Source organism: Engystomops pustulosus, unplaced genomic scaffold (genome assembly GCF_040894005.1).
Source record: "Engystomops pustulosus unplaced genomic scaffold, aEngPut4.maternal MAT_SCAFFOLD_208, whole genome shotgun sequence".
In the NCBI taxonomy this organism is placed as follows: Eukaryota; Metazoa; Chordata; class Amphibia; order Anura; family Leptodactylidae; genus Engystomops; species Engystomops pustulosus.
Window position 1 is genome coordinate 143,142 of NW_027285088.1, and position 25,859 is coordinate 169,000.

General features: G+C 58.3%; 1 protein-coding gene across 1 annotated transcript; it reads left to right on the forward strand.

The window, feature by feature from the left end:
* The first annotated feature begins 95 nt into the window (after positions 1-95).
* On the forward strand, positions 96-24,944 carry QPRT (quinolinate phosphoribosyltransferase). Its single transcript, XM_072132024.1, has 6 exons — positions 96-280; positions 5,638-5,926; positions 8,519-8,793; positions 10,314-10,445; positions 19,883-20,992; positions 21,920-24,944. The coding sequence occupies exons 2-5, from the start codon at positions 5,638-5,640 to the stop codon at positions 20,114-20,116; spliced, it is 930 nt and encodes a 309-aa protein (XP_071988125.1). The 5' UTR covers positions 96-280; the 3' UTR covers positions 20,117-20,992; positions 21,920-24,944.
* The last annotated feature ends 915 nt before the right edge of the window (positions 24,945-25,859 follow it).

Genomic DNA, 25,859 nt, shown 5'->3' on the forward strand with positions numbered 1-25,859 from the left:
CCTGATATCTGGGGGTGTATAGTGGGGTACAGTCTCCTGATATCTGGGGTGTATAGTGGGGTACAGTCTCCTGATATCTGGGGGTGTATAGTGGGGTACAGTCTCCTGATATCTGGGGGTGTATTGTCTCCATGTGACCTCTGGGGGATTTTCCTTCCAGCACTTCCCCCCTTCATTGTCTTCTGAACTTTGACCTGTTTAGAATGTTTAACCCATTGTTTACCTTCACTACAAGAATCTATTCTCATTATTTATCTGCAGCTGAACGACCAGGACACAAGTGAGTGCGGGGAGCGTGTATGTGTATGAGGGGTGGGGGGAGCGTGTATGTGTACGAGGGGTGGGGGAAGCGTGTATGTGTATGAGGGGTGGGGGGAGCGTGTATGTGTACGAGGGGTGGGGGGAGCGTGTATGTGTATGAGGGGTGGGGGGAGCGTGTATGTGTATGAGGGGTGGGGGGAGCGTGTATGTGTACGAGGGGTGGGGGGAGCGTGTATGTGTATGAGGGGTGGGGGGAGCGTGTATGTGTATGAGGGGTGGGGGGAGCGTGTATGTGTACGAGGGGTGGGGGGAGCGTGTATGTGTATGAGGGGTGGGGGGAGCGTGTATGTGTATGAGGGGTGGGGGGAGCGTGTATGTGTACGAGGGGTGGGGGGAGCGTGTATGTGTATGAGGGGTGGGGGGAGCGTGTATGTGTACGAGGGGTGGGGGAAGCGTGTATGTGTACGAGGGGTGGGGGGAGCGTGTATGTGTATGAGGGGTGGGGGGAGCGTGTATGTGTATGAGGGGTGGGGGGAGCGTGTATGTGTATGAGGGGTGGGGGGAGCGTGTATGTGTATGAGGGGTGGGGGGGAGCGTGTGTGTGTATGAGGGGTGGGGGAAGCGTGTATGTGTATGAGGGGTGGGGGGAGCGTGTATGTGTATGAGGGGTGGGGGGAGCGTGTATGTGTATGAGGGGTGGGGGGAGCGTGTATGTGTATGAGGGGTGGGGGGAGCGTGTATGTGTATGAGGGGTGGGGGGAGCGTGTATGTGTATGAGGGGTGCGGGGAGCGTGTATGTGTATGAGGGGTGGGGGAAGCGTGTATGTGTACGAGGGGTGGGGGGAGCGTGTATGTGTACGAGGGGTGGGGGGAGCGTGTATGTGTACGAGGGGTGGGGGGAGCGTGTATGTGTATGAGGGGTGGGGGGAGCGTGTATGTGTATGAGGGGTGGGGGGAGCGTGTATGTGTACGAGGGGTGGGGGGAGCGTGTATGTGTACGAGGGGTGCGGGGAGCGTGTATGTGTATGAGGGGTGGGGGGAGCGTGTATGTGTATGAGGGGTGGGGGGAGCGTGTATGTGTATGAGGGGTGGGGGGAGCGTGTATGTGTATGAGGGGTGGGGGGAGCGTGTATGTGTATGAGGGGTGGGGGGAGCGTGTATGTGTATGAGTATGAGGGGAGCGTGTATGTGTATGAGGGGTGGGGGGAGTGTGTATGTGTATGAGGGGTGGGGGGAGCGTGTATGTGTATGAGGGGTGGGGGGAGCGTGTATGTGTACGAGGGGTGGGGGGAGTGTGTATGTGTACGAGGGGTGGGGGGAGCGTGTATGTGTACGAGGGGTGGGGGGAGCGTGTATGTGTACGAGGGGTGGGGGGAGCGTGTATGTGTACGAGGGGTGGGGGGAGCGTGTATGTGTACGAGGGGTGGGGGGAGCGTGTATGTGTATGAGGGGTGGGGGGAGCGTGTATGTGTACGAGGGGTGGGGGGAGCGTGTATGTGTACGAGGGGTGGGGGGAGCGTGTATGTGTACGAGGGGTGGGGGGAGCGTGTATGTGTACGAGGGGTGGGGGGAGCGTGTATGTGTACGAGGGGTGGGGGGAGCGTGTATGTGTATGAGGGGTGGGGGGAGCGTGTATGTGTATGAGGGGTGGGGGGAGCGTGTATGTGTATGAGGGGTGGGGGGAGCGTGTATGTGTATGAGGGGTGGGGGGAGCGTGTATGTGTATGAGGGGTGGGGGGAGCGTGTATGTGTACGAGGGGTGGGGGGAGCGTGTATGTGTACGAGGGGTGGGGGGAGCGTGTATGTGTACGAGGGGTGGGGGGAGCGTGTATGTGTACGAGGGGTGGGGGGAGCGTGTATGTGTACGAGGGGTGGGGGGAGCGTGTATGTGTATGAGGGGTGGGGGGAGCGTGTATGTGTATGAGGGGTGGGGGAAGCGTGTATGTGTACGAGGGGTGGGGGGAGCGTGTATGTGTACGAGGGGTGGGGGGAGCGTGTATGTGTATGAGGGGTGGGGGGAGCGTGTATGTGTACGAGGGGTGGGGGGAGCGTGTGTGTGTATGAGGGGTGGGGGGAGCGTGTATGTGTATGAGGGGTGGGGGGAGCGTGTATGTGTATGAGGGGTGGGGGGAGCGTGTATGTGTATGAGGGGTGGGGGGGAGCGTGTATGTGTACGAGGGGTGGGGGGAGCGTGTATGTGTATGAGGGGTGGGGGGAGCGTGTATGTGTATGAGGGGTGGGGGGAGCGTGTATGTGTACGAGGGGTGGGGGGAGCGTGTATGTGTACGAGGGGTGGGGGGAGCGTGTATGTGTATGAGGGGTGGGGGGAGCGTGTATGTGTATGAGGGGTGGGGGGAAGCGTGTATGTGTATGAGGGGTGGGGGAAGCGTGTATGTGTATGAGGGGTGGGGGGAGCGTGTATGTGTATGAGGGGTGGGGGGAGCGTGTATGTGTATGAGGGGTGGGGGGAGCGTGTATGTGTATGAGGGGTGGGGGGAGCGTGTATGTGTATGAGGGGTGGGGGGAGCGTGTATGAGGGGTGGGGGGGAGCGTGTATGTGTACGAGGGGTGGGGGGAGCGTGTATGTGTATGAGGGGTGGGGGGAGCGTGTGTGTGTATGAGGGGTGGGGGGAGCGTGTATGTGTATGAGGGGTGGGGGGAGCGTGTATGTGTATGAGGGGTGGGGGGAGCGTGTATGTGTATGAGGGGTGGGGGGAGCGTGTATGTGTATGAGGGGTGGGGGGAGCGTGTATGTGTATGAGGGGTGGGGGGAGCGTGTATGTGTATGAGGGGTGCGGGGAGCGTGTATGAGGGGTGGGGGGGAGCGTGTATGTGTACGAGGGGTGGGGGGAGCGTGTATGTGTATGAGGGGTGGGGGGAGCGTGTATGTGTATGAGGGGTGGGGGGAGCGTGTATGTGTACGAGGGGTGGGGGGAGCGTGTATGTGTACGAGGGGTGGGGGGAGCGTGTATGTGTATGAGGGGTGGGGGGAGCGTGTATGTGTATGAGGGGTGGGGGGAAGCGTGTATGTGTATGAGGGGTGGGGGAAGCGTGTATGTGTATGAGGGGTGGGGGGAGCGTGTATGTGTATGAGGGGTGGGGGGAGCGTGTATGTGTATGAGGGGTGGGGGGAGCGTGTATGTGTATGAGGGGTGGGGGGAGCGTGTATGTGTATGAGGGGTGGGGGGAGCGTGTATGAGGGGTGGGGGGGAGCGTGTATGTGTACGAGGGGTGGGGGGAGCGTGTATGTGTATGAGGGGTGGGGGGAGCGTGTATGTGTATGAGGGGTGGGGGGAGCGTTTATGTGTATGAGGGGTGGGGGGAGCGTGTATGTGTACGAGGGGTGGGGGGAGCGTGTATGTGTATGAGGGGTGGGGGGAGCGTGTATGTGTATGAGGGGTGGGGGGAGCGTGTATGTGTATGAGGGGTGGGGGGGAGCGTGTATGTGTATGAGGGGTGCGGGGAGCGTGTATGAGGGGTGGGGGGGAGCGTGTATGTGTACGAGGGGTGGGGGGGAGCGTGTATGTGTACGAGGGGTGGGGGGAGCGTGTATGTGTATGAGGGGTGGGGGGAGCGTGTATGTGTATGAGGGGTGGGGGGAGCGTGTATGTGTACGAGGGGTGGGGGGAGCGTGTATGTGTATGAGGGGTGGGGGGAGCGTGTATGTGTATGAGGGGTGGGGGGAGCGTGTATGTGTATGAGGGGTGGGGGGAGCGTGTATGTGTATGAGGGGTGGGGGGAGCGTGTATGTGTATGAGGGGTGCGGGAGCGTGTATGAGGGGTGGGGGGGAGCGTGTATGTGTACGAGGGGTGGGGGGAGCGTGTATGTGTATGAGGGGTGGGGGGAGCGTGTATGTGTATGAGGGGTGGGGGGAGTGTGTATGTGTATGAGGGGTGGGGGGAGCGTGTATGTGTATGAGGGGTGGGGGGAGCGTGTATGTGTACGAGGGGTGGGGGGAGCGTGTATGTGTATGAGGGGTGGGGGGAGCGTGTATGTGTATGAGGGGTGGGGGGAGCGTTTATGTGTATGAGGGGTGGGGGGAGCGTGTATGTGTACGAGGGGTGGGGGGAGCGTGTATGTGTATGAGGGGTGGGGGGAGCGTGTATGTGTATGAGGGGTGGGGGGAGCGTGTATGTGTATGAGGGGTGGGGGGGAGCGTGTATGTGTATGAGGGGTGCGGGGAGCGTGTATGAGGGGTGGGGGGGAGCGTGTATGTGTACGAGGGGTGGGGGGGAGCGTGTATGTGTACGAGGGGTGGGGGGAGCGTGTATGTGTATGAGGGGTGGGGGGAGCGTGTATGTGTATGAGGGGTGGGGGGAGCGTGTATGTGTATGAGGGGTGGGGGGAGCGTGTATGTGTATGAGGGGTGGGGGGAGCGTGTATGTGTATGAGGGGTGGGGGGAGCGTGTATGTGTACGAGGGGTGGGGGGAGCGTGTATGTGTATGAGGGGTGGGGGGAGCGTGTATGTGTATGAGGGGTGCGGGGAGCGTGTATGTGTATGAGGGGTGGGGGGAGCGTGTATGTGTACGAGGGGTGGGGGGAGCGTGTATGTGTACGAGGGGTGGGGGGAGCGTGTATGTGTACGAGGGGTGGGGGGAGCGTGCATGTGTATGAGGGGCGCGGTGGGTGACAATGTCTGTGTACGAGGGGCGCGGTGGGTGACAATGTCTGTGTACGAGGGGCGCGGTGGGTGACAATGTCTGTGTACGAGGGGCGCGGTGGGTGACAATGTCTGTGTACGAGGGGCGCGGTGGGTGACAGTGTGTGTGTACGAGGGGCGCGGTGGGTGACAGTGTGTGTGTACGAGGGGCGCGGTGGGTGACAGTGTGTGTGTACGAGGGGCGCGGTGGGTGACAGTGTGTGTGTACGAGGGGCGCGGTGGGTGACAGTGTGTGTGTACGAGGGGCGCGGTGGGTGACAGTGTGTGTGTACGAGGGGCGCGCTGGGTGACAGTGTGTGTGTACGAGGGGCGCGCTGGGTGACAGTGTGTGTGTACGGGGGCGCGCTGGGTGACAGTGTGTGTGTACGAGGGGCGCGGTGGGTGACAGTGTGTGTGTACGAGGGGCGCGCTGGGTGACAGTGTGTGTGTACGAGGGGCGCGGTGGGTACAGTGTGTGTGTACGAGGGGCGCGGTGGGTGACAGTGTGTGTGTACGAGGGGCGCGGTGGGGTGACAGTGTGTGTGTACGAGGGGCGCGCTGGGTGACAGTGTGTGTGTACGAGGGGCGCGCTGGGTGACAGTGTGTGTGTACGAGGGGCGCGCTGGGTGACAGTGTGTGTGTACGAGGGGCGCGCTGGGTGACAATGTGTGTGTACGAGGGGCGCGGTGGGAGCAGTTATTGGGGGTGGGGTTTCATGCTCTCTTCTTGCTCCAGATGATGGCGGCTTCTGATGATCTCCGTCTGCTCCTCCCACGTTGCCGCCTGCAGCAGCTGGCTCGGGACTGGCTGGCGGAGGATGCCCCATGGCTGGATTTTGCGGGGTGGGCAGCTTCCTCTGGTGGGCAGGGCTTACAGGAGGCCGTTCTGCTGTGCAAGTCCTCGGGGGTCCTGGCGGGGTGCCCCTTCTTTCAGGCGGTTTGTGAGGAGGCGGGATGCAGCGTGGACTGGCTGTGCAACGAGGGAGCGTGGCTACAACCAGTCACCAGAGTGGCCACAGTCCAAGGTAATGGCCCTCCCTAACCCCAACAACACGTGGGTCACGACCCTCCTACCCCCCTAAATACACGAGGGCCACGACCCTTCCTACCCTACCAAAATACACGAGGGCCACGACTCTCCCTACCCCCAAAATACACGAGGGCCACGACCCTCCCTACCCTCCCAAAATACACGAGGGCCACGACCCTCCCTTCCCCCCCAAAATACACAGGGGCCGCGACCCTCCCTACCCCCCAAATACACGGGGGCCGCGACCCTCCCTACCCCCCAAATACACGGGGGCCGCGACCCTCCCTACCCCCCAAATACACGGGGGGCCGCGACCCTCCCTACCCCCCAAATACACGGGGGCCGCGACCCTCCCTACCCCCCAAATACACGGGGGCCGCGACCCTCCCTACCCCCCAAATACACGGGGGCCGCGACCCTCCCTACCCCCCAAATACACGGGGGCCGCGACCCTCCCTACCCCCCAAATACACGGGGGCCGCGACCCTCCCTACCCCCCAAATACACGGGGCCGCGACCCTCCCTACCCCCCAAATACACGGGGGCCGCGACCCTCCCTACCCCCCAAATACACGGGGGCCACGACCCTCCCTACCCCCCAAATACACGGGGGCCACGACCCTCCCTACCCCCCAAAATACACGGGGGCCACATGTCCGCTACACCCTCCCATAGAAGTCTGTAGGCGATGTCACAGCCCCCTGCTTCTTCCCCTCCCTGCACAGGTCACAGAGCATGCCCACTACACCCTCCCATAGAAGTCTGTAGGCGATGTCACAGCCCCCTGCTTCTTCCCCTCCCTGCACAGGTCACAGAGCATGCCCACTACACCCTCCCATAGAAGACTGTAGGCGATGTCACAGCCCCCTGCTTCTTCCCCTCCCTGCACAGGTCACAGAGCATGCCCACTACACCCTCCCATAGAAGACTGTAGGCGATGTCACAGCCCCCTGCTTCTTCCCCTCCCTGCTCAGGTCACAGAGCATGCCCACTACACCCTCACCCCATAGAAGACTGTAGGCGATGTCACAGCCCCCTGCTTCCTTCCCCTCCCTGCTCAGGTCACAGAGCATGCCCACTACACCCTCCCATAGAAGTCTGTAGGCGATGTCACAGCCCCCTGCTTCTTCCCCTCCCTGCACAGGTCACAGAGCATGCCCACTACACCCTCCCATAGAAGACTGTAGGCGATGTCACAGCCCCCTGCTTCTTCCCCTCCCTGCACAGGTCACAGAGCATGCCCACTACACCCTCCCATAGAAGACTGTAGGCGATGTCACAGCCCCCTGCTTCTTCCCCTCCCTGCACAGGTCACAGAGCATGCCCACTACACCCTCCCATAGAAGACTGTAGGCGATGTCACAGCCCCCTGCTTCTTCCCCTCCCTGCACAGGTCACAGAGCATGCCCACTACACCCTCCCATAGAAGACTGTAGGCGATGTCACAGCCCCTGCTTCTTCCCCTCCCTGCACAGGTCACAGAGCATGCCCACTACACCCTCCCATAGAAGTCTGTAGGCGATGTCACAGCCCCCCTGCTTCTTCCCCTCCCTGCACAGGTCACAGAGCATGCCCACTACACCCTCCCATAGAAGACTGTAGGCGATGTCACAGCCCCCTGCTTCTTCCCCTCCCTGCACAGGTCACAGAGCATGCCCACTACACCCTCCCATAGAAGTCTGTAGGCGATGTCACAGCTCCCTGCTTCTTCCCCTCCCTGCACAGGTCACAGAGCATGCCCACTACACCCTCCCATAGAAGACTGTAGGCGATGTCACAGCCCCCTGCTTCTTCCCCTCCCTGCTCAGGTCACAGAGCATGCCTACTACACCCTCCCATAGAAGACTGTAGGCGATGTCACAGCCCCCTGCTTCTTCCCCTCCCTGCACAGGTCACAGAGCATGCCCACTACACCCTCCCATAGAAGTCTGTAGGCGATGTCACAGCCCCCTGCTTCTTCCCCTCCCTGCACAGGTCACAGAGCATGCCCACTACACCCTCCCATAGAAGTCTGTAGGCGATGTCACAGCCCCCTGCTTCTTCCCCTCCCTGCACAGGTCACAGAGCATGCCCACTACACCCTCCCATAGAAGACTGTAGGCGATGTCACAGCCCCCTGCTTCTTCCCCTCCCTGCACAGGTCACAGAGCATGCCCACTACACCCTCCCATAGAAGTCTGTAGGCGATGTCACAGCCCCCTGCTTCTTCCCCTCCCTGCACAGGTCACAGAGCATGCCCACTACACCCTCCCATAGAAGACTGTAGGCGATGTCACAGCCCCCTGCTTCTTCCCCTCCCTGCACAGGTCACAGAGCATGCCCACTACACCCTCCCATAGAAGTCTGTAGGCGATGTCACAGCCCCCCTGCTTCTTCCCCTCCCTGCACAGGTCACAGAGCATGCCCACTACACCCTCCCATAGAAGTCTGTTGGCGATGTCACAGCCCCCTGCTTCTTCCCCTCCCTGCACAGGTCACAGAGCATGCCCACTACACCCTCCCATAGAAGACTGTAGGCGATGTCACAGCCCCCTGCTTCTTCCCCTCCCTGCACACACCTCATTTATTACTTCTCCCCATTTCTCAGGTCGGGTCAATGATCTCCTCCTGGCAGAACGTGCAGCACTCAATGTCCTCTCCCGGGTCAGCGGTGTGGCCACAATGGCAAGAGAAGTGTGCGCCCAGGCGCGCGGCGCCGGATGGACAGGACAGGTGGCCGGAACGCGCAAGACCACCCCAGGATTTCGGCTCCCAGAGAAGTACGGCCTACTAGTGGGAGGAGCCGGAGCCCACCGATACGGCATGAGTGACCTCATAATGTTAAAGGATAACCATATATGGGCAATGGGAGGGATCAGGAAGGTGAGTATAGGAGGAGTCAGCACAGTATATAACTTAAGAGTTGCAGATATACTGCCCAAACATCCCCCTCCTCCTATACATCCCCCCCTCACATCACCTCCTCCTATACATCCCCCCCTCACATCACCTCCTCCTATACATCCCCCCCTCACATCACCTCCTCCTATACATCCCCCCCTCACATCACCTCCTCCTATACATCCCCCCCTCACATCACCTCCTCCTATACATCCCCCCTCACATCACCTCCTCCTATACATCCCCCCCTCACATCACCTCCTCCTATACATCCCCTCCTCACATCACCTCCTCCTATACATCCCCCCCTCACATCACCTCCTCCTATACATCCCCCCTCGCATCACCTCCTCCTATACATCCCCCTCACATCACCTCCTCCTATACATCCCCCCCTCACATCACCTCCTCCTATACATCCCCCCCTCCACCTCCTCCTATACATCCCCCTCACATCACCTCCTATACATCCCCCCCCCTCGCATCACCTCCTCCTATACATCCCCCTCCTCACATCACCACCTCCTATACATCCCCCTCCTCCTATACATCCCCCCGTCATATCACCTCCTCCTATACATCCCCCCCTCGCATCACCTCCTCCTATACATCCCCCCCCTCACATCACCTCCTCCTATACATCCCCCCCTCACATCACCTCCTCCTATACATCCCCCCCCACATCACCTCCTCCTATACATCCCCCTCTCACATCACCTCCTCCTATACATCCCCCCCTCACATCACCTCCTCCTATACATCCCCCTCTCACATCACCTCCTCCTATACATCCCCCCCTCACATCACCTCCTCCTATACATCCCCCCCTCACATCACCTCCTCCTATACATCCCCCCCCTCACATCACCTCCTCCTATACATCCCCCCCTCACATCACCTCCTCCTATACATCCCCCCCTCACATCACCTCCTCCTATACATCCCCCCCTCACATCACCTCCTCCTATACATCCCCCTCCTCGCATCACCTCCTCCTATACATCCCCCCCCTCGCATCACCTCCTCCTATACATCCCCCCCCTCGCATCACCTCCTCCTATACATCCCCCCCTCACATCACCTCCTCCTATACATACCCCTCGCATCACCTCCTCCTATACATCCCCCTCCTCACATCACCTCCTCCTATACATCCCCCTCCTCACATCACCTCCTCCTATACATCCCCCCTCACATCACCTCCTCCTATACATCCCCCCCCCTCACATCACCTCCTCCTATACATCCCCCTCACATCACCTCCTCCTATACATCCCCCCTCGCATCACCTCCTCCTATACATCCCCCCCCTCGCATCACCTCCTCCTATACATCCCCCCCCTCGCATCACCTCCTCCTATACATCCCCCTCCTCGCATCACCTCCTCCTATACATCCCCCCCCTCGCATCACCTCCTCCTATACATCCCCCCCTCGCATCACCTTCTCCTATACATCTCCCTCACATCACCTTCTCCTATACGTGTCCCTTGTCTCCTCAGGCTCTCCCGGCAGTATCCGCGCTTGCTGGCCGCACTCTCAAGGTGGAGGTTGAGTGCAGATCGGTGGAGGAGGCCATGGAGGCAGCTGAGGCCGGAGCTGATATCATTATGCTGGATAATTTTACCCCAGAGGTACATGAAGCAGCAAACCACTTACCATCAGCATCACTATCCCCAGGGTGTGCTTGGTGTGGGCGCTCCGGGACGTGCGGTAGGGGTGGGCGCTCCGGGACGTGCGGTAGGGGTGGGCGCTCCCCGGTGTGCGGTAGGGGTGGGCGCTCCCCGGTGTGCGGTAGGGGTGGGCGCTCCCCGGTGTGCGGTAGGGGTGGGCGCTCCCCGGTGTGCGGTAGGGGTGGGCGCTCCCCGGTGTGCGGTAGGGGTGGGCGCTCCCCGGTGTGCGGTAGGGGTGGGCGCTCCCCGGTGTGCGGTAGGGGTGGGCGCTCCCCGGTGTGCGGTAGGGGTGGGCGCTCCCCGGTGTGCGGTAGGGGTGGGCGCTCCCCGGTGTGGAAGGGTGTGAGGGACGTAGGAGAGGATGATGCTAGTAGCACAGTGTGTAGGTGTTTAGGCTTCTCTCTACAGTGTAGGTAGCTCTGGGTGACAGTGGTCCTGTTACCTGTGGGATGGCTGAGCTTTGTGGTACCCCGCAGCCTCGCTGACTTGTCATGATTTAAGGTCGACATAAGGGGCTTCTACAGGAATGGACCTCTCTCTGGCACTTCCCTGAGACGGACAGAGAGAGGCGGAAGGAGGAGATGCGGAGACGGAAGGAGGAGATGGAGAGGCGGAGACGGAAGGAGGAGATGGAGAGGCGGAGACGGAAGGAGGAGAGGCGGAGACGGAAGGAGGAGAGGCGGAGACGGAAGGAGGAGAGGCGGAGACGGAAGGAGGAGAGGCGAGGCGAGGCGGAGCCGCAGGGAGGGAGGCGAGGCGGAGACGGCGGTAGGAGAGGGACGGAGGGTGGGGAGAGGGACGGAGGAGAGGGACGGAGAGGCGGAGGGAGGAGAGGGACGGAGAGGCGGAGGGAGGAGAGGGACGGAGAGGCGGAGGGAGGAGAGGGACGGAGAGGCGGAGGGAGGAGAGGGACGGAGAGGCGGAGGGAGGAGAGGGACGGAGAGGCGGAGGGAGGAGAGGGACGGAGAGGCGGAGGGAGGAGAGGGACGGAGAGGCGGAGGGAGGAGAGGGACGGAGAGGCGGAGGGAGGAGAGGGACGGAGAGGCGGAGGGAGGAGAGGCGGAGGGAGGAGAGGGACGGAGAGGGAGGGAGGGGAGACGGAGGGAAGAGAGGGACGGGGAGGGAGGGGAGACGGAGGGAGGAGAGGGACGGAGAGGCGGGCGGCGGAGACGGAGACGGAGGGATGGAGAGGCGGGGACGGCGGGAGGAGAGAGGAGAGGCGGAGAGAGGAGAGGGACGGAGAGGCGGAGACGGAAGGAGGAGAGGCAATGCGGAGCCGGAGGGAGGAGAGGTGGAGACGGCGTTAGGAGAGGGACGGAGAGAGGAGAGGCGGAGGGAGGAGAGAGGAGAGACGGAGGGAGGAGAGGGACGGAGAGGCGGAGGGAGGAGAGGGACGGAGAGACGGAGGGAGGAGAGGGACGGAGAGGCGGAGGGAGGAGAGGGACGGAGAGGCGGAGGGAGGAGAGGGACGGAGAGGCGGAGGGAGGAGAGGGACAGAGAGGCGGAGAGAGGAGAGGGGCGGAGAGGTGGAGGGAGGAGAGGGACGGAAAGGGAGAGAGGGGAGACGTAGGGAAGAGAGGGACGGGGAGGGAGGAGAGGGACGGGGAGGGAGGGGAGACGGAGGGAGGAGAGGGACGGAGAGGCGGAGGGAGGAGAGGGACGGAGAGGCGGAGGGAGGAGAGGGACGGAGAGGCGGAGACGGAAGGAGGAGAGGCGAGGCGGAGCCGGAGGGAGGGAGGGAGGCGAGGCGGAGCCGGAGGGAGGAGAGGCGGAGGGAGGAGAGAGGAGAGGAGAGGCGGAGGGAGGAGAGAGGAGAGGAGAGGCGGAGGGAGGAGAGAGGAGAGGAGAGGCGGAGGGAGGAGAGAGGAGAGGCGGAGGGAGGAGAGAGGAGAGGCGGAGGGAGGGGAGAGGAGAGGGACGGAGGAGAGGGACGGAGGAGAGGGACGGAGAGGCGGAGGGAGGAGAGGGACGGAGAGGCGGAGGGAGGAGAGGGACGGAGAGGCGGAGGGAGGAGAGGGACGGAGAGGCGGAGGGAGGAGAGGGACGGAGAGGCGGAGGGAGGAGAGGGACGGAGAGGCGGAGGGAGGAGAGGGACGGAGAGGCGGAGGGAGGAGAGGGACGGAGAGGCGGAGGGAGGAGAGGCGGAGGGAGGAGAGGCGGAGACGGAGGGGGGAGGGAGGGGAGACGGAGGGAGGAGAGGGACAGAGAGGCGGGCGGCGGAGACGGAGGGATGGAGAGGCGGAGGGAGGAGAGAGGAGAGGGACGGAGAGGCGGGGAGAGGCGGAGGGAGGAGAGGGGCGGAGAGGCGGAGAGAGCAGAGGGGCGGAGAGAGGAGAGGGGCGGAGAGAGGCGGAGACGGAGGGAGGAGCCGGGCGGAGACGGAGGGAGGAGCCGGACGGAGAGAGGCGGAGGGAGGAGCCGGACGGAGAGGGGCGGAGGGAGGAGAGGGGCGGAGGGCGGAGGGAGGAGAGGGACGGAGAGGCGCAGGGAGGAGAGGGGCGGAGAGAGGAGAGGGGCGGAGAGAGGAGAGGGGCGGAGAGAGGCGGAGACGGAGGGAGGAGCCGGGCGGAGGCGGAGGGGGGAGCCGGACGGAGAGAGGCGGAGGGAGGAGCCGGACGGAGAGAGGCGGAGGGAGGAGCCGGACGGAGAGAGGCGGAGGGAGGAGCCGGACGGAGAGAGGCGGAGGGAGGGGACGGACGGAGAGAGGCGGAGGGAGGGGACGGACGGAGAGAGGCGGAGGGAGGGGACGGACGGAGAGAGGCGGAGGGAGGGGACGGACGGAGAGAGGCGGAGGGAGGGGACGGACGGAGAGAGGCGGAGGGAGGGGACGGACGGAGAGAGGCGGAGGGTTTTCTATCACTACAAGTGGGAGGCTAGTCAGCCCCATAATCCGGGCTTTCCCAATGGTACTTGAGTCTTTTCCCTGTATGTAGGTACACCACATCCTCACTGCTGGTACCATGTGAGGTAGGTACAATGCATCCTGCAGCCACTAACCTATCCACTAAAGTGCTTTCCTTAGCACTTATAAGTGTCGGCATATGGAGTCATCAAGGACACCTGTAGGGAAGTGGCAGGTGGTAAAAGCTCCACAGGTATTCGCTGATAGGGCCGAGGACAGGCGGATGACGAAGTCCAGGCTCGGAGCCAAGAACAAGCTGCAGAGTAGTGGCCAAGGACACTAGGTCTACAAGTCGCTGGAGCGCGGAGCACAGAACTTATACCCCAGCAAAGACAAATGGCACTGGAAGCACATTTATAGCCCATCCCACAGAGTAGATCACGTGACCTCTGCAGTGCACCAGCCACCAGAGGGAGATAGAATGCAAAAACAGCAGAATCATGACAGAACCTACCTCTGTAGTGTTGGACTCTGAACATCCCGGGGGTCATTTACTAAGGGCCCGATTCGCGGTTTCCCGACGTGTTACCCGAATATTTCCGACTTGCGCCGATTTTCCTTGTATTGCCCCGGGATTTAGGCGCACGCGATCAGATTGTGACGCATCGGCGCTGGCATGCACGCAACGGAAATCGGGGGGCGTGGCCGAACGAAAACCCGACGGATTTGGAAAAAACGCCGCATTTAAAAAAAAAAAAAAAAGTGTCGCGGGACTCGCGCTTACCTTCACCAGGAATAGGCCGGTGAACTTCGGTGCATTCCGGCGGGCCTCGGGGAACTTCAGCGCAGCAGCGCCACCTGGTGGACGTCGGAGGAACTACCTTAGTGAATCGCAGGAAGACCCGAATCCACCGTGGATCGCAAATGGACCGGGTAAGTAAATCTGCCCCCCCATGTTCACTAAGCAAGACAATAAGACACAGGATTGATTACTTGGGTTATGGAGAAGGGACTAATGAAACAAAGAGCAAACTTCATCCTAGAGGCTGATGAAGCGAGTAGATAACCAGACTTTGGGGCAGATTTACTTACCCCGTCCTGTCGTGATCCAGCGGCACGTTCTCCGTTGAGGATTCGGGTCTTCCAGCGATTCACGAAGGTCGTGCACCCGACGTCCACCAGGTGTCGCTGATGTGCCGAGGTCCGCCGGGGTTCACCATCCTATCTTGGGTGCAGGTAAGCGCGTGTCAAGCGACACTTTTTTTTTTTAATACCGCGGTTTTTCCGAATCTGTCGGGTTTTCCGACGGCCACGCCCCCTGATTTTCGTCTCATGCATGTCGGCACCGATGCACCACAATCCGATCATGTGCGCTAAAAACCCGGGGCAATTCAGGGGAGAACGGCGCAAATCAGTAATATTTGGGAAACCCGACAAAAAATAGCGATTCGGGCCCTTAGTAAATGACCCCCTTTATCCCTTTATAATGGAACCCGGCGTCTCCTTTTATCCCCATGCATTTTGTTATGGGCTAGTGTTTCCTGTAGGCTAGTCTGGACCTCAGACCAGGTGGTGCTAAACATCAGCAGCTGGCACATGGGACGAAGGCATGCTAGGTAGAGCGCAGAGATTTAGCGGAAGGCTCATGATACAGATTATTGTGTGCAGACTCGGCCCAGGGTAGTAATTCTATCCAATTATCCAGGGCTGAGGAGAGGTATAACTGCAGGAACTTCTCTAGGTCTTGATTTACCCTCTCGATTTGCCCATTGGATTGTGGATGATGAGCAGAGGAGAAGTTGAGTTTGATTTCCATTAGATCAAAATGTGAATTGTGTTCCCCTATCTGATCCAATCCCCTTGGGACACCAGTGAAGACGAAATATATCTCGGATGAAAATGATGGCTGCGGAATGTAATCCCTTTAAAGGGGACAAAGTGTGCCCTTTAGGACAGTGGTGGCGAACCTATGGCACTGGTGCCAGAGGCGGCACTCGGAGCCCTCTGTGTGGGCACCCAGGCCATCACCCCAGAATGAAGTTTACCAGACAGGACTCAAAGAATCTTCCTACAGAAACTTCATACAATCATAGACAAATTTGCCCTCCTCCTTTTAAATGTGTTGGTGTCTTTAGGAGGCTGAAGGATTGAAAGTTGTCAAAGAACAAGGAGATATAAATTATTGCTTAAATTGCTGTGCTGGCACTTTGCAATAAATGAGTGGCTTTTGGTTGAAGTTTGGGCACTCAGGCTCTAAAAGGTTCGCCATCACTGCTTTAGGAGAATCGGTCCACCACAGCTTAAGTCGGAGGCAGATGTGTAATGAAGTCCATTGAGATATGTGTCCGTGGAGTGTCTGGAGTGGGAAGTGGTTGAAGAAGAACAATAGGACGCCCAGGTGCGTTTTTATGTTGGACACACTGAAGACCGTCAGCAACGTATTCACGTACATCTGGAGCAATAGAAGGTCTCCAATAGTTCCTTGACAGGAATTCCAGTGTCTTTTTGACTCCTGCATGTCCACAAAAGAGAGAAGAATGTGTCACCAACTTTGGTTGCAATTCAGATGGAACAAAAGTTTTCCCAGGTGGTGGAGTGGGAATTCTTTCAGGAGCAGTGGCAAGTCATATGCTCCTGGGGTCAAGGATGTTTCTGGGGATATCTCTTTATCTACTGCGTTGTAAGACCTGGGAAGTGCATCTGCCTTCCCATTCTTCGAGCCCGGGCGGTAGGTGACTTGTAGGTTAAATCTGGAGAAGAAGAGAGACCATCGAGTTTGACGAGGGTTCAGATGTCGGGCTGAATGTAGATACCAGAGATTCTTATGGTTAGTGTAAACGGTGACTGGATGGAAAGCTTCTTCCGACAGATGTCTCCACTCCCCCAGTGCCAGCTTAATGGGGAGAAGCTCCTTGTCCCAAATGTCATCATTTTTCTCTGCTGCAGAGAATTTCTTGGAGAAGAATCTGCAAGGATGAGTTTTACCAGAAGGATCTGGGTGAGAGAGCGCTGCTCCGACCGCAAATGAAGAGGCATCCACTTCCCGAAAGAATGGCAAGGCTGAATCCAGCGGCTTGAGGATAGGGGCCGGAAGGAAGGCTTATTCCAGCGGCTTGAGGATAGGGGCCGGAAGGAAGGCTTATTCCAGCGGCTTGAGGATAGGGGCCGGAAGGAAGGCTTATTCCAGCGGCTTGAGGATAGGGGCCAGAAGCAAAGCTGAATCCAGCGGCTTGAGGATAGGGGCTGGAAGGAAGGCTTATTGCAGCGGCTTGAGGATAGGGGCCGGAAGGAAGGCTTATTCCAGCGGCTTGAGGATAGGAGCCGGAAGGAAGGCTTATTCCAGCGGCTTGAGGATAGGGGCCGGAAGGAAGGCTTATTCCAGCGGCTTGAGGATAGGGGCCGGAAGGAAGGCTTATTCCAGCGGCTTGAGGATAGGGGCCGGAAGGAAGGCTTATTCCAGCGGCTTGAGGATAGGGGCCGGAAGGAAGGCTTATTCCAGCGGCTTGAGGATAGGGGCCGGAAGGAAGGCTTATTCCAGCGGCTTGAGGATAGGGGCCGGAAGGAAGGCTTATTTCAGCGGCTTGAGGATAGGGGCCGGAAGGAAGGCTTATTCCAGCGGCTTGAGGATAGGGGCCGGAAGGAAGGCTTATTCCAGCGGCTTGAGGATAGGGGCCAGAAGCAAAGCTGAATCCAGCGGCTTGAGGATAGGGGCCGGAAGGAAGGCTTATTGCAGCGGCTTGAGGATAGGGGCCGGAAGGAAGGCTTATTCCAGCGGCTTGAGGATAGGGGCCGGAAGGAAGGCTTATTCCAGCGGCTTGAGGATAGGGGCCGGAAGGAAGGCTTATTCCAGCGGCTTGAGGATAGGGGCCGGAAGGAAGGCTTATTCCAGCGGCTTGAGGATAGGGGCCGGAAGGAAGGCTTATTCCAGCGGCTTGAGGATAGGGGCCGGAAGGAAGGCTTATTCCAGCGGCTTGAGGATAGGGGCCGGAAGGAAGGCTTATTCCAGCGGCTTGAGGATAGGGGCCGGAAGGAAGGCTTATTCCAGCGGCTTGAGGATAGGGGCCGGAAGGAAGGCTTATTCCAGCGGCTTGAGGATAGGGGCCGGAAGGAAGGCTTATTCCAGCGGCTTGAGGATAGGGGCCGGAAGGAAGGCTTATTCCAGCGGCTTGAGGATAGGGGCCGGAAGGAAGGCTTATTCCAGCGGCTTGAGGATAGGGGCCGGAAGGAAGGCTTATTCCAGCGGCTTGAGGATAGGGGCCGGAAGGAAGGCTTATTCCAGCGGCTTGAGGATAGGGGCCGGAAGGAAGGCTTATTCCAGCGGCTTGAGGATAGGGGCCGGAAGGAAGGCTTATTCCAGCGGCTTGAGGATAGGGGCCGGAAGGAAGGCTTATTCCAGCGGCTTGAGGATAGGGGCCGGAAGGAAGGCTTATTCCAGCGGCTTGAGGATAGGGGCCGGAAGGAAGGCTTATTCCAGCGGCTTGAGGATAGGGGCCGGAAGGAAGGCTTATTTCAGCGGCTTGAAGGCTTGGACAGCCTCTGGAGGCCATTTCTGTGGGTTAGCTTATTTTCAGGTGGGAACAGAGGAAGAAGCCATAATGGATGAAAATCCCTTGATGACTCGTCTGTAATAGGTATCAAATCCCAGAAATCTCTGGATATCCTTTAAACCTGTAGGTTGAGGCCAATTTTGGAACAGCCTGAACCTTGCCTGGATCCATCTCAAGGCCTAAGCCTGACAGAATATACCCCAGGCACGGAATAGATGTTTTTCCAAGAGACATTTTTCCAATTTGCAGTAGAGCTGATTTTCCCTGAGCCGGGACGAAACCTGTTGAACATGATTGCGATGTTCAGGCAGAGAACAAGAAATAATTAAAATGTCATCATGATAACGCAGGAGAAGAGAACGTCCGGGAAGATTCAGTTCATACAGCGGAGGGCGCTACAGAGCCGCATGCCATAACCAAGGACTCGTAGTGGCCATCCCGGGCTTGAAGGCCGTTTCCCATTCATCCCCAGGTTTAATTCGGATGAGGTTGTAGGGGCCACATAAATCCAGCTTTATAAAGAGTGGCACCGCGATTCTCTTTGATAAGTTCAGACATGAAAGGCAGCGGGGACTTATTTTTCATGATATTTTCCACTTCCATCCTAATCACTTATAAGCGCCAGCGTGCGGAGCCTACAGGCCCCCGGTCTTCACCAGAGCCCGCCACAAAGCGGGATGCAATCTGCTGCCACCGGCCTTGCAGGACACTCAGCTTATAGGGAAGTGGTAAAAGCTTTACAGGTACTGGCTGATTGGAGGCCGAGGACAGGCAGTAGGTACACTACATCCTCAGCGCTGGCACCATGTGTGGTAGGTACACTACATCGTCAGCGCTGGCACCATGTGTGGTAGGTACACTACATCGTCAGCGCTGGCACCATGTGTGGTAGGTACACTACATCCTCAGCGCTGGCACCATGTGTGGTAGGTACACTACATCCTCAGCGCTGGCACCATGTGTGGTAGGTACACTACATCCTCAGCGCTGGCACCATGTGTGGTAGGTACACTACATCCTCAGCGCTGGCACCATGTGTGGTAGGTACACTACATCCTCAGCGCTGGCACCATGTGTGGTAGGTACACTACGTCCTCAGCGCTGGTCCCATGTGTGGTAGGTGCACTACGTCCTCACCGCTGGTCCCATGTGTGGTAGGTACACTACGTCCTCAGCGCTGGCACCATGTGTGGTAGGTACACTACATCCTCAGCTCTGGCACCATGTGTGGTAGGTACACTACATCCTCAGCGCTGGTACCATGTGTGGTAGGTACACTACATCCTCAGCGCTGGTACCATGTGTGGTAGGTACACTACATCGTCAGCGCTGGTCCCATGTGTGGTAGGTGCACTACGTCCTCAGCGCTGGTCCCATGTGTGGTAGGTACACTACGTCCTCAGCGCTGGCACCATGTGTGGTAGGTACACTACATCCTCAGCGCTGGTCCCATGTGTGGTAGGTACACTACATCCTCAGCGCTGGTCCCATGTGTGGTAGGTACACTACATCCTCAGCGCTGGCACCATGTGTGGTAGGTACACTACATCGTCAGCGCTGGCACCATGTGTGGTAGGTACACTACATCGTCAGCGCTGGCACCATGTGTGGTAGGTGCACTACGTCCTCAGCGCTGGTCCCATGTGTGGTAGGTGCACTACGTCCTCAGCGCTGGTCCCATGTGTGGTAGGTACACTACGTCCTCAGCGCTGGCACCATGTGTGGTAGGTACACTACATCCTCAGCGCTGGTCCCATGTGTGGTAGGTACACTATGTCCTCAGCGCTGGTCCCATGTGTGGTAGGTGCACTACATCCTCAGCGCTGGTCCCATGTGTGGTAGGTACACTACATCCTCAGCGCTGGTCCCATGTGTGGTAGGTGCACTACATCCTCAGCGCTGGTCCCATGTGTGGTAGGTACACTACATCCTCAGCACTGGTCTCATGTTTGGTAGGTGCACCATATATTTAGGATCTCTCATGAGGTCTTTTCTTTGTTCCTCCATAGTTGCTCCACCAGGCGGCCTCCTCGGTGAAGGCGGCTTTTCCTGCGGTTGTAGTTGAGGCCTCGGGAGGGATCTCTCCTCACAATCTTCTGCAGTTTCTGGGGCCTCATGTGGATGTTGTGTCCATGGGATGTCTCACACAGGGACCTCCAAGCATTGACTTTTCTCTGAAATTAGCCCAAGGCTTGAAGAGCTCTGCACAACGTGCCCCTGCCACAGTGACAGATCATCAATGATGACCAGAACTGGCCCCCACGGACAACCCACCGACTCCCCAGTCCACGGCCTATACCTGACCTATACCGAAGCTTCAGCTTACCAGTCCAGCAACACCATGAGAAGCCTCAGCCGACCAGTCCAGCACCATCATGAGAAGCCTCAGTCCACCAGTCCAACAACATCATGAGAAGCCTCAGTCCGCCAGTCCAACAACATCATGAGAAGCCTCAGTCCAACAGTGCAGCAACATCATGAGAAGCCTCAGCCGACCAGTCCAGCACCATCATGAGAAGCCTCAGTCCGCCAGTCCAACAACATCATGAGAAGCCTCAGTCTGCCAGTCCAACAACATCATGAGAAGCCTCAGTCCGCCAGTCCAACAACATCATGAGAAGCCTCAGTCCGCCAGTGCATCAACATCATGAGAAGCCTCAGCCGACCAGTCCAGCAACACCGTGAGAAGCCTCAGCCGACCAGTCCAGCACCATCATGAGAAGCCTCAGTCCGCCAGTCCAACAACATCATGAGAAGCCTCAGTCCGCCAGTCCAACAACATCATGAGAAGCCTCAGTCCGCCAGTCCAACAACATCATGAGAAGCCTCAGTCCGCCAGTGCAGCAACATCATGAGAAGCCTCAGCCGACCAGTCCAGCAACACCATGAGAAGCCTCAGCCGACCAGTCCAACAACATCATGAGAAGCCTCAGTCCGCCAGTCCAACAACATCATGAGAAGCCTCAGTCCGCCAGTGCAGCAACATCATGAGAAGCCTAAGCCGACCAGTCCAACAACATCATGAGAAGCCTCAGCCGACCAGTCCAACAACATCATGAGAAGCCTCAGCCGACCAGTCCAGCAACACCATGAGAAGCCTCAGTCCGCCCGTGCAGCAGGTACACTACATCGTCAGCGCTGGCACCATGTGTGGTAGGTACACTACATCCTCAGCGCTGGCACCATGTGTGGTAGGTACACTACATCCTCAGCGCTGGCACCATGTGTGGTAGGTACACTACATCCTCAGCGCTGGTACCATGTGTGGTAGGTACACTACATCCTCAGCGCTGGTACCATGTGTGGTAGGTACACTACATCCTCAGCGCTGGTCCCATGTGTGGTAGGTACACTACATCCTCAGCGCTGGCACCATGTGTGGTAGGTACACTACATCCTCAGCGCTGGCACCATGTGTGGTAGGTACACTACATCCTCAGCGCTGGCACCATGTGTGGTAGGTACACTACGTCCTCAGCGCTGGTCCCATGTGTTGTAGGTGCACTACGTCCTCAGCGCTGGTCCCATGTGTGGTAGGTGCACTACGTCCTCAGCGCTGGTCCCATGTGTGGTAGGTACACTACGTCCTCAGCGCTGGTCCCATGTGTGGTAGGTACAATACATCGTCAGCGCTGGTCCCATGTGTGGTAGGTGCACTACGTCCTCACCGCTGGTCCCATGTGTGGTAGGTACACTACGTCCTCAGCGCTGGCACCATGTGTGGTAGGTACACTACATCCTCAGCTCTGGCACCATGTGTGGTAGGTACACTACATCCTCAGCGCTGGTACCATGTGTGGTAGGTACACTACATCGTCAGCGCTGGTCCCATGTGTGGTAGGTGCACTACGTCCTCACCGCTGGTCCCATGTGTGGTAGGTACACTACGTCCTCAGCGCTGGCACCATGTGTGGTAGGTACACTACATCCTCAGCGCTGGTCCCATGTGTGGTAGGTACACTACATCCTCAGCACTGGTCTCATGTTTGGTATGTGCACCATATATTTAGGATCTCTCATGAGGTCTTTTCTTTGTTCCTCCATAGTTGCTCCACCAGGCGGCCTCCTCGGTGAAGGCGGCTTTTCCTGCGGTTGTAGTTGAGGCCTCGGGAGGGATCTCTCCTCACAATCTTCTGCAGTTTCTGGGGCCTCATGTGGATGTTGTGTCCATGGGATGTCTCACACAGGGACCTCCAAGCATTGACTTTTCTCTGAAATTAGCCCAAGGCTTGAAGAGCTCTGCACAACGTGCCCCTGCCACAGTGACAGATCATCAATGATGACCAGAACTGGCCCCCACGGACAACCCACCGACTCCCCAGTCCACGGCCTATACCTGACCTATACCGAAGCTTCAGCTTACTAGTCCAGCAACACCATGAGAAGCCTCAGCCGACCAGTCCAGCACCATCATGAGAAGCCTCAGTCCACCAGTCCAACAACATCATGAGAAGCCTCAGTCCGCCAGTCCAACAACATCATGAGAAGCCTCAGTCCAACAGTGCAGCAACATCATGAGAAGCCTCAGCCGACCAGTCCAGCACCATCATGAGAAGCCTCAGTCCGCCAGTCCAACAACATCATGAGAAGCCTCAGTCTGCCAGTCCAACAACATCATGAGAAGCCTCAGTCCGCCAGTCCAACAACATCATGAGAAGCCTCAGTCCGCCAGTGCATCAACATCATGAGAAGCCTCAGCCGACCAGTCCAGCAACACCATGAGAAGCCTCAGTCCACCAGTCCAACAACATCATGAGAAGCCTCAGTCCGCCAGTCCAACAACATCATGAGAAGCCTCAGTCCAACAGTGCAGCAACATCATGAGAAGCCTCAGCCGACCAGTCCAGCAACACCATGAGAAGCCTCAGCCGACCAGTCCAACAACATCATGAGAAGCCTCAGTCCGCCAGTCCAACAACATCATGAGAAGCCTCAGTCCGCCAGTGCAGCAACATCATGAGAAGCCTAAGCCGACCAGTCCAACAACATCATGAGAAGCCTCAGCCGACCAGTCCAGCAACACCATGAGAAGCCTCAGTCCGCCCGTGCAGCAACATCATGAGAAGCCTCAGCCGACCAGTCCAACAACATCATGAGAAGCCTCAGCCGACCAGTCCAGCAACATCATGAGAAGCCTCAGCCGACCAGTCCAGCACCATCATGAGAAGCCTCAGCCGACCAGTCCAACAACATCATGAGAAGCCTCAGCCGACCAGTCCAGCAACACCATGAGAAGCCAAAGCCGACCAGTCCAGCAACACCATGAGAAGCCTCAGCCGACCAGTCCAGCAACACCATGAGAAGCCTCAGCCGACCAGTCCAGCAACACCATGAGAAGCCTCAGCCGACCAGTCCAACAACATCATGAGAAGCCTCAGTCATCCAGTCCAGCAACACCATGAGAAGCCTCAGCCGACCGATCCAGCAACAGCACTAATAATATTGGGGTGGAGTAGTTATGAGATTTTTGGGTGCAGTAGTTATAATGTTGTGGGGTTCAGTAGTTGTGAGGAGCAGGTTCTGGGGTGCAGTAGTTGTGAGGAGCAGGTTGTGGGGTGCAGTAGTTGTGAGGAGAAGGTTGTGGGGTGTAGTAGTTGTGAGGAGCAGGTTGTGGGGTGCAGTAGTTGTGAGGAGCAGGTTGTGGGGTGCAGTAGTTGTGAGGAGCTGGCTGTGGGGTGCAGCAGTTGTGAGGAGCTGGTTGTGGGGTGCAGCAGTTGTAAGGAGCTGGTTGTGGGGTGCAGTAGTTGTGAGGAGAAGGTTGTGGGGTGCAGTAAATATTGGGGTGCAGCAGTTGTGAGGAGCAGGTTGTGGGGTGCAGTAGTTGTGAGGAGTGGGGTGCAGTAGTTGTGAGGAGGAGGCTATGGGGTGCAGTAGTGAGGAGGAGGTTGTGGGATACAGTAGTTGTGGGGTGCAGTAGTTGTGAGGAGCTGGTTGTGGGGTGCAGTAGTTGGGAGGAGGAGGCTATGGGGTGCAGTAGTTGTGAGGAGGAGGTTGTGGGATACAGTAGCTGTGAGGAGCAGGTTGTGGGGTGCAGTAGTTGTGAGGAGGAGGTTGTGGGATACAGTAGTTGTGAGGAGCAGGTTGTGGGATACAGTAGTTGTGAGGAGCAGGTTGTGGGGTGCAGTAGCTGTGGGGAGCAGGTTGTGGGGTGCAGTAGTTGTGAGGAGCTGGTTGTGGGGTGCAGTAGTTGTGAGGAGCAGGTTGTGGGGTGCAGTAGTTGTGAGGAGGAGGTTGTGGGATACAGTAGCTGTGAGGAGCTGGTTGTGGGGTGCAGTAGCTGTGGGGAGCAGGTTGTGGGGTGCAGTAGTTGTGAGGAGGAGGTTGTGGGGTGCAGTAGTTGTTAGCAGAAGGCTGTGGGGTGCAGTAGTTGTGAGGAGCAGTTTATGGGGTGCAGTAGCTGTGAGGAGCAGTTTATGGGGTGCAGTAGCTGTGAGGAGCTGGTTGTGGGGTGCAGTAGTTGTGAGGAGGAGGTTGTGGGGTACAGTAGTTGTGAGGAGCTGGTTGTGTGGTGCAGTAGTTGTGAGGAGCAGTTTATGGGGTGCAGTAGTTGTGAGGAGCAGGTTGTGGGGTGCAGTAGTTGTGAGGAGCAGTTTATGGGGTGCAGTAGCTGTGAGGAGCAGGTTGTGGGGTACAGTAGCTGTGAGGAGCAGGTTGTGGGGTGCAGTAGCTGTGGGGAGTAGGTTGTGGGGTGCAGTAGTTGTGAGGAGCTGGTTGTGGGGTGCAGTAGCTGTGAGGAGCAGGTTGTGGGGTACAGTAGCTGTGAGGAGCAGGTTGTGGGGTGCAGTAGTTGTGAGGAGCAGGTTGTGGGGTACAGTAGTTGTGAGGAGTGGGGTGCAGTAGTTGTGAGGAGGAGGCTATGGGGTGCAGTAGTTGTGAGGAGCAGGTTGTGGGGTGCAGTAGTTGTGAGGAGCAGGTTGTGGGGTGCAGTAGTTGTGAAGAGCAGTTTATGGGGTGCAGTAGTTGTGAGGAGCAGGTTGTGGGGTGCAGTAGTTGTGAAGAGCAGTTTATGGGGTGCAGTAGTTGTGAGGAGCAGGTTGTGGGGTGCAGTAGTTGTGGGGGGCAGTAGCTGTGAGGAGCAGGTTGTGGGGTGCAGTAGTTGTGGGGGGCAGTAGCTGTGAGGAGCTGGTTGTGGGGTGCAGTAGTTGTGAGGAGCTGGTTGTGGGGTGCAGTAGTTGTGAGGAGCAGGTTGTGGGGTGCAGTAGTTGTGAGGAGCAGGTTGTGGGGTACAGTGGTTGTGAGGAGAAGGTTGTGGGGTGCAGTAGCTGTGAGGAGCAGGTTGTGGGGTACAGTAGTTGTGAGGAGCTGGTTGTGGGGTGCAGTAGTTGTGAGGAGCAGGTTGTGGGGTGCAGTAGTTGTGAGGAGCAGGTTGTGGGGTACAGTAGCTGTGAGGAGCTGGTTGTGGGGTGCAGTAGTTGTGAGGAGCTGGCTGTGGGGGGCAGTAGCTGTGAGGAGCTGGTTGTGGGGTGCAGTAGTTTTAAGGAGCTGGTTGTGGGGTACAGTAGCTGTGAGGAGCTGGTTGTGGGGTACAGTAACTGTGAGGAGCAGGTTGTGGGGTGCAGTAGCTGTGAGGAGCTGGTTGTGGGGTACAGTAGTTGTGAGGAGCTGGTTGTGGGGTACAGTAGTTGTGAGGAGCTGGTTGTGGGGTGCAGTAGCTGTGAGGAGCTGGTTGTGGGGTACAGTAGTTGTGAGGAGCAGGGTGTGGGGTGCAGTAGCTGTGAGGAGCAGGTTGTGGGGTACAGTAGTTGTGAGGAGCTGGTTGTGGGGTGCAGTAGTTGTGAGGAGCAGGTTGTGGGGTGCAGTAGTTGTGAGGAGCTGGTGGTGGGGTGCAGTAGTTGTGAGGAGCTGGTTGTGGGGTACAGTAGTTGTGAGGAGCAGGGTGTGGGGTGCAGTAGCTGTGAGGAGCAGGTTGTGGGGTACAGTAGTTGTGAGGAGCTGGTTGTGGGGTGCAGTAGTTGTGAGGAGCAGGTTGTGGGGTGCAGTAGTTGT